The 13,571-nt window shown below is 46.9% G+C and overlaps 1 protein-coding gene across 1 annotated transcript in view; it reads right to left on the bottom strand.

Moving 5' to 3' along the window:
• The window catches only part of B3GLCT (beta 3-glucosyltransferase), a 108,218-nt gene that overhangs the window by 74,607 nt on the left and 20,040 nt on the right, over positions 1-13,571 (bottom strand). The window contains exons 3-4 of the mRNA XM_070471760.1: positions 12,301-12,340; positions 2,902-3,011 (exon numbers count right to left, since the gene is read on the bottom strand). Of these exons, the coding sequence (XP_070327861.1) occupies positions 2,902-3,011; positions 12,301-12,340 (150 nt within the window). The remainder of the gene's footprint in view (positions 1-2,901; positions 3,012-12,300; positions 12,341-13,571) is intronic.

The following is a 13,571-nucleotide window of genomic DNA, read 5'->3' as shown; positions in this document are numbered from 1 at the left end:
AGGATAAATTAGGAGTTTGAGATTAACATATTCCTGCTACTATATATAAAATAGATAAACAACAAAGACCTACTATGGAACACAGGGAACTATATTTAATACCTTCTAATAACCTATAATGGAAAAGAATCTGAAAAAAATTTATATCTGTGTATGTGTATAAGGTAAGGTGCATATACAAACACACACACATAAAACTGACTCACTTTGCCATACACCTGAAACACAACATTGTACATTAACTAAACTTCAATTTTAAAAAACAGTTTAAGAAAAAAGTGACCATACTGTAAAAGAAATAAAAGGTAACTTCTATTACAATAGAAAAGAAAATATGGATAGAGTTGGATGATTAATTTCAGGGACTCAGTGTAATAAATATTCACTGAGGACTCAGGTTTTGAACATGGAAAGCTCTGTGCTTGGTTCTGAGGATCAAAAACCAATAAGACAGTCTCTGCTCTCAAATTTTATAAAAGAGAGACAGAACAAAAATAGTACAAAAGTGAAAACTATACAATAAAAGCAGAACCAAGGAGGAAGCAATTTGTCCCTGTGGGTCAAGACGCTGCGCAGAACGGCACCCCCAGGAGCTTGTCAAGATGAAGGGGGTCCTGTGCAAGGTCACAGGCATAGCCAGGTAGGCCCAGGGACGCCCAAGAGTTTGCAGTTACTGGCAAAGAAAATACAAGGGGACAAGGGGTGGGAAATGAAGCTGGCACCAAAGGTGGGACTAGAGTTAACAAGCTCTGGCGGGACGTCTTGGCAAAAGGTAAGGAGCACGGGAGGTTCCCACAGTTCTGCCAGATCCACACCCTCAGCTGCTGTCACCCTGCCTCCACTCCTGGGAGACGCACACATTCTCCAACCATATATACAACGGCCACACTCTGTTTAGACAGGAACCTGTACCCATCCTCCCCGGAGTCACCCAGTGGTCCTGCATGTAAGCCCCAGATCCCTGAAGAAGCAGGCATTCCCAGCCCCTAGCAGCACCTTCTGCCTAAGGGGCAGGAAAGAAGAATGAACATTTTATAATCCCTATTCAGTTCAGTTGCTCAGTTGTGTCCGACTCTTTGCAACCCCATGGACTGCAGCACGCCAGGCTTCCCTATCCATCACCAACTCCCAGAGCTTGCTCAAACTCATGTCAATTGAGTTGGTGATGCCATCCAACCATCTCATCCTCTGTTATCCCCTTCTCCTCCCACCTTCAGTCTTTCCCAGCATCAGGGTCTTTTCCAGTGAGTCAGTTCTCTGCATCAGGTGGCCAAAGTATTGGAGTTTCAGCTTCAGCGACAGTCCTTCCAATGAATATTCAGGACTGATTTCCTTTAAGATGGACTGGGTGGATCTCCTTGCAGTCTAAGGGACTCTCAAGAGTCTTCTCCAACACCACAGTTCAAAAGCATCAATTCTTCTGTGCTCAGCTTTCTTCATAGTCCAACTCTCATATCCATACATGACTACTAGAAAAACCATAGCACTGATAATAATAATAATAATAATCCCTATTGCTTTCCTCCAAAAGGTACCCACATACATTTTCCCCACTGTAAACAAAGTTCTGAGAATACTTCCCTGTCCCTGGTTCACTGCAAGTCACTCTGGCCCAAGTTGGGTTTCCAGACAATAACAAAAGTCACTCAGTTGTGTCCGACTCTTGGCGACCCCAAGGACTACAGTCCATGGGATTCTCCAGGCAACAGTACTGGAGTGGGTAGCCTTTCCCTTCTCCAGGAGATCTTCCCAACCCAGGGATCAAACCTAGGTCTCCCACAGTGCGGGCGGATTCTTTACCAGCTGAGCCACAGGGGAAGCCCAGACAAAGGAGAACTTTAATCAAGCTACTATCTCTAATTACTGCCCCACCCCGACCAAAAAACCCACTTGTCTACAGCCTGCAATCCTTTCCTGTCCCTTGAGACATTCTGATGCTCCAAGGAGAGGAGCTAGGATCTGTCCTTGTGGGGACATGGGGAGGTTGGATGACTTTCTGACATACAGCATTTAAAGGACAAACACAATAAGCCTCACTGACAGCAGTGCCCTGACGTTGAACACCATTAAGGTTGTTCACTTTTCCATTGTTATTTCCAACCCTTTACTTCCACGCTCCCAACAGAAAGCAAGCCATCTGCCAAACAAACAGGTCTCTGGTCGAAGAACTCTTGATGGCTTTTATCTCCAGACAAGCACTTCTGTTTTGAAGGCCAAGGCCACAACCATGCAGTGTAGTGGGCTGGGAGGACCGTATCTGCTTGGCTAAGGAGGAATGCTTCTATATGGCTGCATACGTGGGTAGACCTTCCTTTGCCGCAAACCTCCCACAATATGCAGAACAGATTTCAATTCAGTTCACGCTTATTTTAAACTTTATTAAAGTACACCTGGATGTGTCAATCTTTCTCTCCATAATCCTCCTCAGATATTACATTATAAATCAAATCAGAAGTTCAGTTAATAATAACCAATCAAAAAACAGATTAAGAAACTTATAGAAGCAGCACTGCACAAAAGTTAATGAAAGTGTTATTTCAACATAAAAATTGCCTTAGAACCTGTTACCAAAATTTCGAACATTAATTATCTTTGCTTAAGCTCCGCCTTTAAAAAGTTATTTCTTCCACTTTTTTCTGTCATATTTTATGATGAAACCATGCTAGTCCTATACATTTTTACATGTCTGTTAAAATATGTATATAATAATTTAGAACATGATACTTAGAGCATTAGAAATTAACTAGAGCATTTTAAACAACAAATAGTCCATATTAAGCCAGCAAAACAAATCAGAAGGTGTATTCTATCTAAATAGAACTGACTCGCTATGGACCAAGAGCTTTGGAAAACATAAACGTATCAAGAAATAATCAGACATCCCAAGTCATCTTTACGTACCTGTGTAAGATCTGCAGACTGCTTTAAGATGCTTTGTTTTAACTGTTCTGCTTTCTTCACATGAAAAGAATTACTTTGACTCTGGATGACAAACACAATTTCTTTTAAATCTAGAACAACAAAAAAATTTGTTCAGGTTTTTTAAATTTTCTTTTAGAACAACAACTGAAATAAACTTGAAAACAAATCAAAACGAAAAGAAAAGAAAAAAAAAGTCACAAGGCATGCCTTCAGGCAATAAACTCTTAGGGGGAAAAAAAAATCAATTTATATGTAATTCTAGTGACAAAAATCTCTCTTTTTAAACTGATCTCTACAACTTCCTTCCTAGAAGTTAGCAAGTAAATACACTGGCTGTACTAGACCCAGTCTGGTAACAAACTGTGAATTTGTTTCTGCATCTGTCACAAAGTATGCAAATGTAAATGTGAGAAAGTATGAAAATGTCTAGAACACTTACCTCCCCAGTCACTGAAAACCCACTGTGTTTGCAAGAAACCTTTTAACAATTACACAGAATCCTACAGTGTGCCTCCCTCTTAGGGGTTGCACTGTGACCCCCAAGCTTCATGGGATGAAGTGTCCTCAGCCCCAGGACCTCAGAAAGTGACCATATTGGGAACTGGGTCTTTACACAGGCAATCAAGTTAATGCGGGGTCATTAGTATACGTCCTCACCCAACATCCTTGGTACCTTTATAAAAAGAGGACTGTAACCTACCAGGATCCTTGATCCGGGAGATTCTCCAGTCAAAAAGACTGGAGTGGGTTGCCATTTCCTCCTCCGGGGGACCTTCCCAACCCAGGGGGTTGAGCCCAGGTCTCCTGCATTGAGGGCAGATTCTTAACCAGCTGAGCCAGCAGGGAAGCCCCTAACCCAATACTCTTGGTGTCTTTATGAAAAGAGGCAATCTGGGCAAGAGACACAGAGGGAGGCTGCTGTGAAGACCCCGGGAGAAAACGGCCACCTCCAAGCTGAGGAGGGCGGCCTCAGAGGAAACCACCCCCGCCTCTAGAACCTGGGGACGCATCTCTATGGAAGCCACAGTCTGCGCCACTTTGTCTCAGCAGCCCCGCGCAAACTGACACTTGACCGCAAGCACGTTCTGGATGGCGCTTCAAGGTGACACTCAGCAGGGACCTCAGGGGGCACCTGGCCAGGGTGAAGTTCGTCTCTGGGAAAACAGCCACGACTGCAGGGCAACAGGGCTGCAGTGGGAATGAGCTGTCTGCCAAGCCTGGGTTCAGGCCTGTCGGGGTCTTGACTGAGGCTGGGAGGGAGGTAGCCCTGGTCTGTCACCCACACCAGACCAGAGGAGGGTCTCGCCTGCAGAAGGGGAGGCACAGACCCCACATCGGGAAAGCATGTCAGGCCTGCCCAGGTTCCGAGCTCGTGATGAAGGAAAGAAACTGCAGGTGTGTCAGGACCCTGCCCCCAGACAGGGGTGTAGGCCAAAGGCAAACATCACATGAAGTTGCAGCCTCCGGCAAGGTTGACTATAAACCAGCATGGGGAACCTCCCCACACTGTGAGCTCTTCCCTTTAGCACCTCGACTCTCAGGTGGCGCTAGTGGTAAAGAACCTGCCTGCCAATGCAGGAGATGAAAGAGACACAGGTTTGGTCCCTGGGTCGGGAAGATCCCCTGGAGGATGTTTGGCAACCCACTCCAGTATTCTTGCCTGGAGAATGCCATGGACAGAGCCTGGCGAGCTACAGTCCATGGGGCTGCAAAGAGTCAGACACGAATGAGTGACTAATTTTTTTTTCAAGGACACTAACTTGGTTTCTATTTATTCCACTGTGTTTTACCATTCTTGTGTTGAGCTCTACAGTTCTATTCATTTATTCACTCACTCAAATATTCATACAACAAACAGCCCCACAGTGAGCCATCCAGATCCTAAAAATGATCCAACATGCTTTTTGAACAACCTGCTGGATGTAACCTAATTCTTTCTATGTAGAAGTTTATATAAATTCGAACCTTGCACATACTATCTCTATTTTAAGTCAGCATCCTGGCTCTACAAATCAGACACACAGACCATGCTCAAGTAAGTGTCTTCAACTGAAATGTAACTTCCGATCCACTACATCTGATTAACATAACTCACTTATCAGAATGAAACAAGGTTTCTTTCTGTTCAAGAATGGAGTCAATAAACCTCGGAGAATAATTTTTGCAAAATGTAATAAAGTTGAAGACGCACATTTGCAATGACCCAGAAACTCTACTGGTATAAGTCATCCTTGAGAAGACCTCGTATGTGTTAACAAGAATGCTCACAGAAGCATCACTGTGTGAAAAGAAAAAAAGCTGGAAGCAAACCAGACACTCTAGTGAGTGATACAAGATACACAAACCGGAATACTACACAGTGGTATTCACACAGCAAGAAAGATTAACTAGCTTTATATGGATCAACCCAGATGGAAGCTGGAGATGAACCTTCCAGACAGAACACTGAAAAAAGCAAGGTGGTAGGTAATGACCATACGGCATAAATCAATGGTTTTCAAAACGATAAGCGTAAATCTATATAAAATGGACATATGCTCTATATACATGCATGTAAACACATATCTAACTGATATAAAAGTAGAAAAGACTATAGGGGAGTTTCCCTAGTGGTTCAGTGGTAAAGAACCACCTGCCAAGGCAGGAGACATGGGTTCGATCCCTGATGCAGGAAGATCCCACATGCCACAGAGCAACGAAACCTGTGTGCCACAATCACTGAGCCTGTGCTCTAGGGCCCAGGAGCCACAGCTACCGAAGCAGGTGCGCCCTAGAGCCCAAGCTCCAAAACGAGAAGCCACTGCAACGAGAAGCCCGCACACCACTAGGGAATAGCCCCCGCTCACTGCAACTAGAGAAAAGACCATACAGCAACAAAGACCCAGCACAGTCAAAAATAAAATAAATAAAAAATTTTGGGAAAAACAAAAAAGACTACAGGAGAGTGATGAACACCAAAATCAAGATACTGGTTTAAAGGCTGCAGCCACGTTAGCAATGTTTTGTCTCTTAATCTGGGAGGTAGAGACATGGATGAGACTCTTTGTAGCTCCCGGTATGTTCAAAATAATTCACAATAAATTGTTTAAAAGAGCAGCTCCATCTGTCAAGAGGTTAACCCTGCAGGAATCACCTCCCACCACCTCTTCTACCAGATCAGCAAAGTTCCCACCGTTCGCACACATAGCAGTTCCTCCACGTGGGGAAAAGGCTTGGCGAGATGAGAGGAAGCAAATCCTCCCCCTGCCCATCTACTGGGTCCTGTGCCGTGACTTGTATTCACTCCCCCTCCTTCCGTCACGCGCTTGGATCTCACATGCTGTGCGCACTCAGCGAACACAGCCTCTCCTAGCACAAGAGTCCAGGGTACAAAAGGAGCAAGCGCGGCTCCAGCACAGGAGTCCAGCTCAGAGGACAACACGGAGCGTTGGCTGAGCCAGGCAGGGACGCTGGGGGCCTGGAGGCGGGGAGCCAGGGCAGGCAGAGCTTCTGGGAAGGATGCTCCCTGCAGCCTTCAAAACACAGCAGTGAAAAGCTTCCCTGGTGGTCCCAGCGACTAAGACTCCACGTTTCCACTGCAGGGGGCAAAGGTTCCAGCCCTACTCGGGGAACTAGGATCCCACAGGCCATGGGATGCAGCAAAAATGAATATATATATATATTAAAAAATAAAACTGAAATGTAGCCATTTCCTGCAGACGCAGGCACAGAAAGAAGTGGCTTATCACAGAGCCCTCAGCCCACCTCATCTCTGCAGCAGCCCTGAATGGGTGACTGGGAGTTTATCAGGCATTGCTGAGAAAAGGATGACAAGAACTGCCAGTGATGAAGTCAGAGAGGAAGGCAGCGTCAGCCAGGTCAGATCAGGAAGAACCTACGTGCCACACAAAGAGGCTGGGTCTACAGATTCAGTTCAGTCGCTCAGTCGTGTCCGACTCTTTGCAACCCCACGGACTGCAGCACGCCAGGCTTCCCTGTCCATCACCAACTCCCGGAGTTCATTCAAACTCATGTCCATTGAGTCGATGATGTCATCCAACCATCACATCCTCTGTTGGGTCTGTAGATTAACAGCTTTCAAACTGGGGAAGGGCCCCGGAGCCCCCTGGGACCCCAGAGAGCAGGGCCTCCCCAGAGGACGTGACGAGGGTACCGAGTCCTGGGGACCCCAGGGGGCCTTTCCCACCTGAGGATGCAGCAGAGGTTTGCGACAGCAAGTGCAGCACAGGGAACCAGGGAAGATGCCAGTCAGAGGCGGCTGCACGGTGGGGCAAGGGATGGATGCACAGGGGCTTACCTGTACGAGGCAAGAGAGGAAGGGGCACCCCGGTGTGCCCGGCCCTATAACCCCGATACAGTGAATGACAGAGGACCGCATTCATCCCCACCCCCATTCCAGACAAGAACCAGGGGGGTCCAGTCTGGTTCTGTGTTTGTGCCCTCCCAGAGTGGAGTCTCTGTTTTTCCTTCAGTCCTGTGGAGGGCCTAGAATCAAATTCTGCAGGCCTTCAAAGTCAGGCTCCCTGGGGATCCCCAGGCTGGGGAGCCTGATGTGGAGCCTAGAACCTTCACACGAGTGCGAGAACTTCTTTGGCATTAATGTTCTCCAGTTTGTGGGTCGCCCACCCAGTGGGTATGGGATTTGATTTTATCATGCTTGCACCCTTCTACCATCTTGTTGTGGCTTCTCCTTTGTCCTTGGACATGGGGTATCTTTTTTGGATACCTCCATCAGCATCCTCCTGCTGATGGTTGTTCAGCAGCTAGCTGTGATTTTGGTTCTCTTGCAGGAGGAAGGAAGTGAACATCCTTCTACTCCACCATCTTGAACCTAGTCCAGTTTAGTTCTTAAATTCCTACTGTTCTTTTTCTTCCCAAATGGGGTATTTTATTTTTAAACAATATTTATTCTTATTTATCTGGTCTTAGTTGCAGCAGGTCTTAGTTGCAGCACTCAGGATCTTTAGTTGTGGCATGTGAACTCTTTCATTTTCATCAAGAGGCTCTTTAGTTCGTCTTCACTTTCTGCCATAAGCGAGGTGTCATCTGCATATCTGAGGTTATTGATATTTCTCCCAGCAATCTTGATTCCAGCTTGTGCTTCCTCCAGCCCAGGGTTTCTCATGATGTACTCTGCATATAAGTTAAATAAGCAGGGTGACAATACACAGCCCTGATATACTCCTTTTCCTATTTGTAACCAGTCTGTTGTTCCATGTCCAGCTCTAACTGTTGCTTCCTGACCTGCATACAGGTTTCCCAAGAGGCAGGTCAGGTGGTCTGGCATTCCCATCTCTTTGAGAATTTTCCACAATTTGTTGTGATCCACAGTCAAAGACTTTGGCATAGTCAATAAAGCAGAAATAGATGTTTTTCTGGAATTCTCTTGCTTTTTTGATGATCCAGTGGATGTTGGCAATTTGATCTCTGGTTCCTCTGCCTTTTCTTTTTTTTTTTTTTTTTGTATTTTTATTTTTATTATTTTTATTTATTTTTTTATTTTTATTTTTTTTCCATTTATTTTTATTAGTTGGAGGCTAATTACTTTACATCACCTCTGCCTTTTCTAAAACCAGCTTGGACATTTGGAAGTTCACGGTTCATGTACTGTTGAAGCCTGGCTTGAAGAATTTTAAGCATCACTTTACTAGCGTGTGAGATGAGTACAATTGTGTGGTAGTTTGAGCATTCTTTGGGATTGCCTTTCTTAGGAATTGGTATGAAAACTGACCTTTTCCAGTCCTGTGGCCACTGCTGAGTTTTCCAAATTTGCTGGCAACAGTGGAAACAGTGGCTGACTTCATTTTTGGGGGCTCCAAAATCACTGCAGATGGTGATTGCAGCCATGAAATTAAACGACGCTTACTCCTTGGAAGGAAAGTTATGACCAACCTAGACAGCATATTAAAAAGCAGAGACATTACTTTGTCAACAAAGGTCCATCTAGTCAAGGCTATGGTTTCTCCAGTGGTCATGTATGGATGTGAGAGTTGGACTCTAAAGAAAGCTGAGCGCTGAAGAATTGATGCTTTTTAACTGTGGTGTTGGAGAAGACTCTTGAGAGTCCCTTGGACTGTAAGGAGATCCAACCAGTCCATCCTAAAGGAGATCAGTCCTGGGTGTTCATTGGAAGGACTGATGTTGAAGCTGAAACTCCAATCCTCTGGCCACCTGATGCAAAGAGCTGATTCATTTGAAAAGACCCTGATGCTGGGAAAGATTGAGGGCAGGAGGAGAAGGGGACGACAGAGGATGAGATGGTTGGATGGCATCACCGACTCGATGGACATGGGTTTGGGTGGACTCCGGGAGTTGGTGATGGACAGGGAGGCCTGGCATGCTGCAGTTCATGGGGTTGCAAAGAGTCAGACACGACTGAGCGACTGAACTGTAACTGCGAACTCTTAGCTGCGGCATGTGGGATCTAGTTCTCTGATCAACAATTGAACATGCGTGCGTGCTAACTCACTTCAGTCGTGTCCGACTCTTTGCAACCCCATGGACTATAGCCCAACAGGCTCCTCCTCTGTCCGTGGAATTCTCCAGGCAAGAATACTGTAGTGGGCTGCCATGCCCTCCTCCAGGGCATCTTCCCAACCCAAGGATGGAGCCGAAGTCTCTTACGTCTCATACATTGGCAGGCGGGTTGTTTACCACAAGCACCATCCGGGAAGCCCAGCTGAACTTTGGGCCCCCGCATTGGGAGAGCAGAGTCCTAGCCACTGGACCACCAGGGAAGTCCATCCTGCTGTTCTTTGCATCAGCACCAAGAAAGATTTCCTGATATACATCCTAAGGTCTGTGAACTGCGTTCTTCACATGTTGACCAAGTCCAGACCCCAGGGCTCACCTCGGAAGCCATCTTCTCTATTCATGTGGCTCAACCCCCCAACTCTTAAGCTCCCATAGCCTGGTCACTGGAGTCAAATAAGACAATTCCATCCCTTTGCTGATACTTCCTGAAACCCACTGTGATCTGCCTTTTGCAAACACTGTCACAACTCAAGAGAGATTGTCATTGTCTCTCCTCCAGGAATGAGTAATAGATGGGAGGCACACCAAGTGCCTGACAATAATAATGAGTGTGACAGGTGAGAAGGGGCGATGAAGACATCAGTCATGGGTGCAGAGAGGGCCCAGGCGGTGCTGAAGTGGACAGAGGCTGCGGAGAGCTTCCAGGAAACAGAATCGGAGAGAGCTACACAGGAGGATTAACTCTTCCGTGCAGGTAAAGCAACCCAAGGCTCTTGGAGTCTCGTTTCTGAGTATACACCATACCAAACATCACACTACAGGCTAATCTGTCTCAGTCAGAAAGTATCCAGAAACATGGACTTCCACACACTGGCATTTTTATGATGAGAAATCAACGTGATGTTCTTCAGACAAAAGCTACATGACCAGCAGCCTGTGATGTGAGGCAGATGGATACACATACATGCATGCCTACACACACACACATGGGGAGCCTTACAGTGATGCTGGCCAGAACAATGGTCACCGGTGAATGTACTGATTTAGAGACTGAGTCAAAAGAGATGAAAAGACCGCCCCAGCCTTGGAGTCGATCACCAGGCCCTGTAGCCCACGAGACCGTGACCTGGATGCAGATTCTACTGGGTCGGCTGCTTTAGTCAACCCCAACCCCACTCCGTCCCACCAACTCACATTAACGGTGTGGCAGATAAGCCCTCTGCGTCTTTCTTCAGATGAACAGATACCAAGTCAAGTATTACCACCGCTGCCATGTACAACTGTGAGGATGCAGATTCACCTGCTTGGGGAGCTTCCCAGGTACGCTGAAACTCATGCTCCAGACCAGCGCCGCTGTTCATTTAAGAACCACCTGCAGGCTCCCCTGGTGGCTCAGTGGTTAAGAATCCACCTGCCAGTGCAGAGGACATGGGTTCCATCCCTGATGCAGGAAGATCCCACGTGCCGTGGTGCAACTAAGCCCACGTGCCACAACTACTGAGCCTGCGCTCTGGGCCCGGGAGCCACGGCTGCTCAGCCCACGTGCTGCAAGTGCTGAAGCCCGCAGACCCCGGAGCCCGTGCCCCATAGCAAGAGAGCAGCCCCCGCAGCCAAACCAGAGAAAGCCCAGGCGTGACAACAGAGACCCAGTGTGGCCTAACTAAATCAATCAATCTGAAAGAAAAACATTTGCTACAAGGAGGCCCACCAAAAAAAAAAAAAAAACATGGAGGGGATATATGTATACCTATGGCTGATTCATGTTGAGGCTTGACAGAAAACAAAAGTCTGTAAAGCAAGTATCCTTCAATAAAAAAGTAAATTAATTAAAAAAACAACCACCACAGACAAATGCCCAAACCCACCAGGGTTGGCTGCGGAGGTCAAATCTCTATTTTAAATCTCCTGAGGGGTGGCTGACCACGCAGGGTGTTGTCATGTAGGGAAGACAAGCAGTGAATCGCTGGGGCTTCTTACACATGGCTACTCTCAAGACCCCAAGCCTCCAGCCTGTACCCCCGTACACCTGGGCCCCAGCACAGTCCATCCTATCCCCGCCACCCAGCGGGGCTTCTGCCACCTTCCAGACTCCTCAGAATCCAGACCCAGGCAAGGAGGACCTTTAGGAAGGCGAGTGTCCCGTCCCCCTCGTCCAAGGTTCACCTCCCGCATCTCCATGGCCCATCCCGGGATGACCCACGACAACCAAGTACACGCTCTTGGGGAAAAGACCCAACATACAGAGGTCAGCCTCGCCCTCCCGTCAACCCTAGAGCCTGTTTCCCTAAACGGAATCCAGAAAAAAAAAAAAGCACAACAAACTCATGGTCACAACCCTGACAGTGCTCACGGCACATGGGGGAGAAAGATGGGTTTATGAGGCAGTGAGTGCAGACTGGGAGCTGATGGGCTGAGAGACACGTGCAGCCAGGAGCCGCCTCTGCCTGAGGGTTTAACATTAGACGTGGTCGCCAAGCTGACCCGCGGGGGACGGGCCGCCTGCAGGTCAGCAGTGGTGCCCCCGCCCCAGGCAGAGGCGACGTGACAAAGGCCACAGCTGACCCTTCCTCCCGCTAAGTGTGCGTGCGCCTCTGAGAACACTGTCTCCATCACCGCTGTTCCCCCAACAGCGGCCCCCCAGCACGGAAGTCTGTCTTTACCAGCAGCTCAGTACATTGTGGCTGAGGGAAATAAATCCAGCTTATGAATTATTACTTCCAATATGTCCATCTGAAATGTGTTCTCCTCGGGTCTTCATGATGGTAAACACTGGGCTGAGCAAAAGATGAAGTATTCATCACATAAATAAAATCAGAAAGAAAAACTCACTTCACTGAAATATAATTTACAAGAAATACCCCCGGATATCAACTCTTAAGTTAAAAAAAAGAAATCGTTACTCACCTATGTCATTTTTCTTTGATATATCACTTTTCTCCAAATTCTGTATTTTAAATAAAAGAGAAAAAGATCAATCTCATCATATAAAAAAAAACTTCAATACGTGAAATAAACATGTATGGTACACATTAACATCCTGGGGAAAGACATGGAAAAGAAGAGCTTGGAAGTGCTTCCCTAAAGAAACAGACAAAAATTAAGGAGGGAAAAGCAGCAGTAATATACTTCTGCATCAGAACAGAAGACTCCTATGGGGCTGTTCCTCTCCTACGTGATCTTGGGCAAGTCACCGAATTGAGCTGAGGCTCTTTCTTCTCATGTAAAATGGTTCACAATGTTCCTGGGAGAGATCATTTTAAAATCTGATACATGGTAAGCATTACAAACACATCAGGATTGTACCCATTCTGACTGTGCATTCCTTGTGAAGATGGGCTCTACCAAAAACCATATTTATCATTTGGGGGGCTCAGACATGCTGCTATCAGCAATGTCACCACCGTATTCTCTCCTACCTGAGAAGCAGCCCTGGGGCGAGGGGGTTAGCCTGGGGCTCACAAGATTTTCTGAGCACGGAAGGGACCTCTCAGAGCCGCAGAGCTTCAAACACAGAAACGTGGACGTGGGCGCGTGAGCACGGATGTACCTGATCCTGATCAAACCAGCTCTTCAAAAACTCCTCCAACAAAGCGCAGAGTGTCAGCAGCTAAATCTACCATCTTCATTGTCTCCTCTGGCAGAAGGAATTCTCCCTCTAATTGCCCCTTTCCATTTTCAACCGCCATACACTATAATTATGACAATTGGACGGTAGCAAATATCCTTCCATTTCCCTCACGACTCCAACAAGAAATGCAGTCGTGAGCCGTTATCAACAAAACATCGGCAGCTTACAAGCCAAGATACTGCCACCGAGACATGTCCTCTCAGGATGCAGGCGGGACTGTAACTGTAACAGCAGACGGGGGAAAGGACACAGGGGAACGGCCACCTTCAGCAGCATTTTATGAAATTCGCTTTGTCTCAGGAGTAGAAATAGCACCGAGAGGAGAAGAACCTCAGAGTTATGTACTGATCTGCTTGCTACACCTCGGGGTCAAGTGACACTTGACCTAATGATGATAAAACACATACTTTTCAGAAGAGCTGCTAAGAAGACTGGAAGGCTCAAGCCACTTCCCTAAATGTGCTCAACCAGAGCCAGGCTAGCATCCTAGGTTGGCACGTGTGGACTCACTGACTCTCTGGCCAGGAACGTGGCCTGAGCCTGGGGA

The sequence above is a fragment of the Odocoileus virginianus genome, chromosome 8, assembly GCF_023699985.2.
Source record: "Odocoileus virginianus isolate 20LAN1187 ecotype Illinois chromosome 8, Ovbor_1.2, whole genome shotgun sequence".
Classification (NCBI taxonomy): Eukaryota; Metazoa; Chordata; class Mammalia; order Artiodactyla; family Cervidae; genus Odocoileus; species Odocoileus virginianus.
This window is presented reverse-complemented; position numbering and strand designations above follow the sequence as displayed.